The 272-nt window shown below is 65.1% G+C and overlaps 1 protein-coding gene across 1 annotated transcript in view; it reads right to left on the bottom strand.

The window, feature by feature from the left end:
- Positions 1 to 59: 59 nt before the first annotated feature.
- LOC104160928 (adipocyte enhancer-binding protein 1-like) overlaps positions 60 to 272 on the bottom strand; it is a gene marked incomplete at its 5' end in the record, with an annotated part of 2,341 nt that continues 2,128 nt past the window's right edge. The window contains 1 exon segment of the mRNA XM_009699187.1: positions 60 to 256. Within this exon segment, the coding sequence (XP_009697489.1) occupies positions 60 to 256 (197 nt within the window).

Here is a 272-nt window from a genome sequence, read left to right as displayed (position 1 = left end):
CAACCCAGCCGCGAGCGTCCGGCTTTGGCTTGAGGCAGGAGCGAGGGGATGAGCATCTCCTAGTCACCAAAGTTCACGGTGTAGGTCTCAGCTGTGGTGAAGGGCTGCGCCGTCCCCGTGCCCAGCTCCCAGGCCTCCGTCTCCGTCACCAGCTCGGTGACCACCTCTGTTTCGGTTTCCATCTCCCAGGTGCCGGCTGTGGGTGGCTCTTGGCTCCAGGGTGTGTAGGCAGTGCTGCTGAAGGGGAAGGGCAGGGCTGTGGTGGGCGGTGG

The sequence above is a fragment of the Cariama cristata genome, unplaced genomic scaffold (assembly GCF_000690535.1).
Source record: "Cariama cristata isolate BGI_N322 unplaced genomic scaffold, ASM69053v1 scaffold24984, whole genome shotgun sequence".
NCBI lineage: Eukaryota > Metazoa > Chordata > Aves > Cariamiformes > Cariamidae > Cariama > Cariama cristata.
Note: the sequence above shows the minus strand (reverse complement) of the source record. Positions and strands in the feature narration are given on the sequence as shown.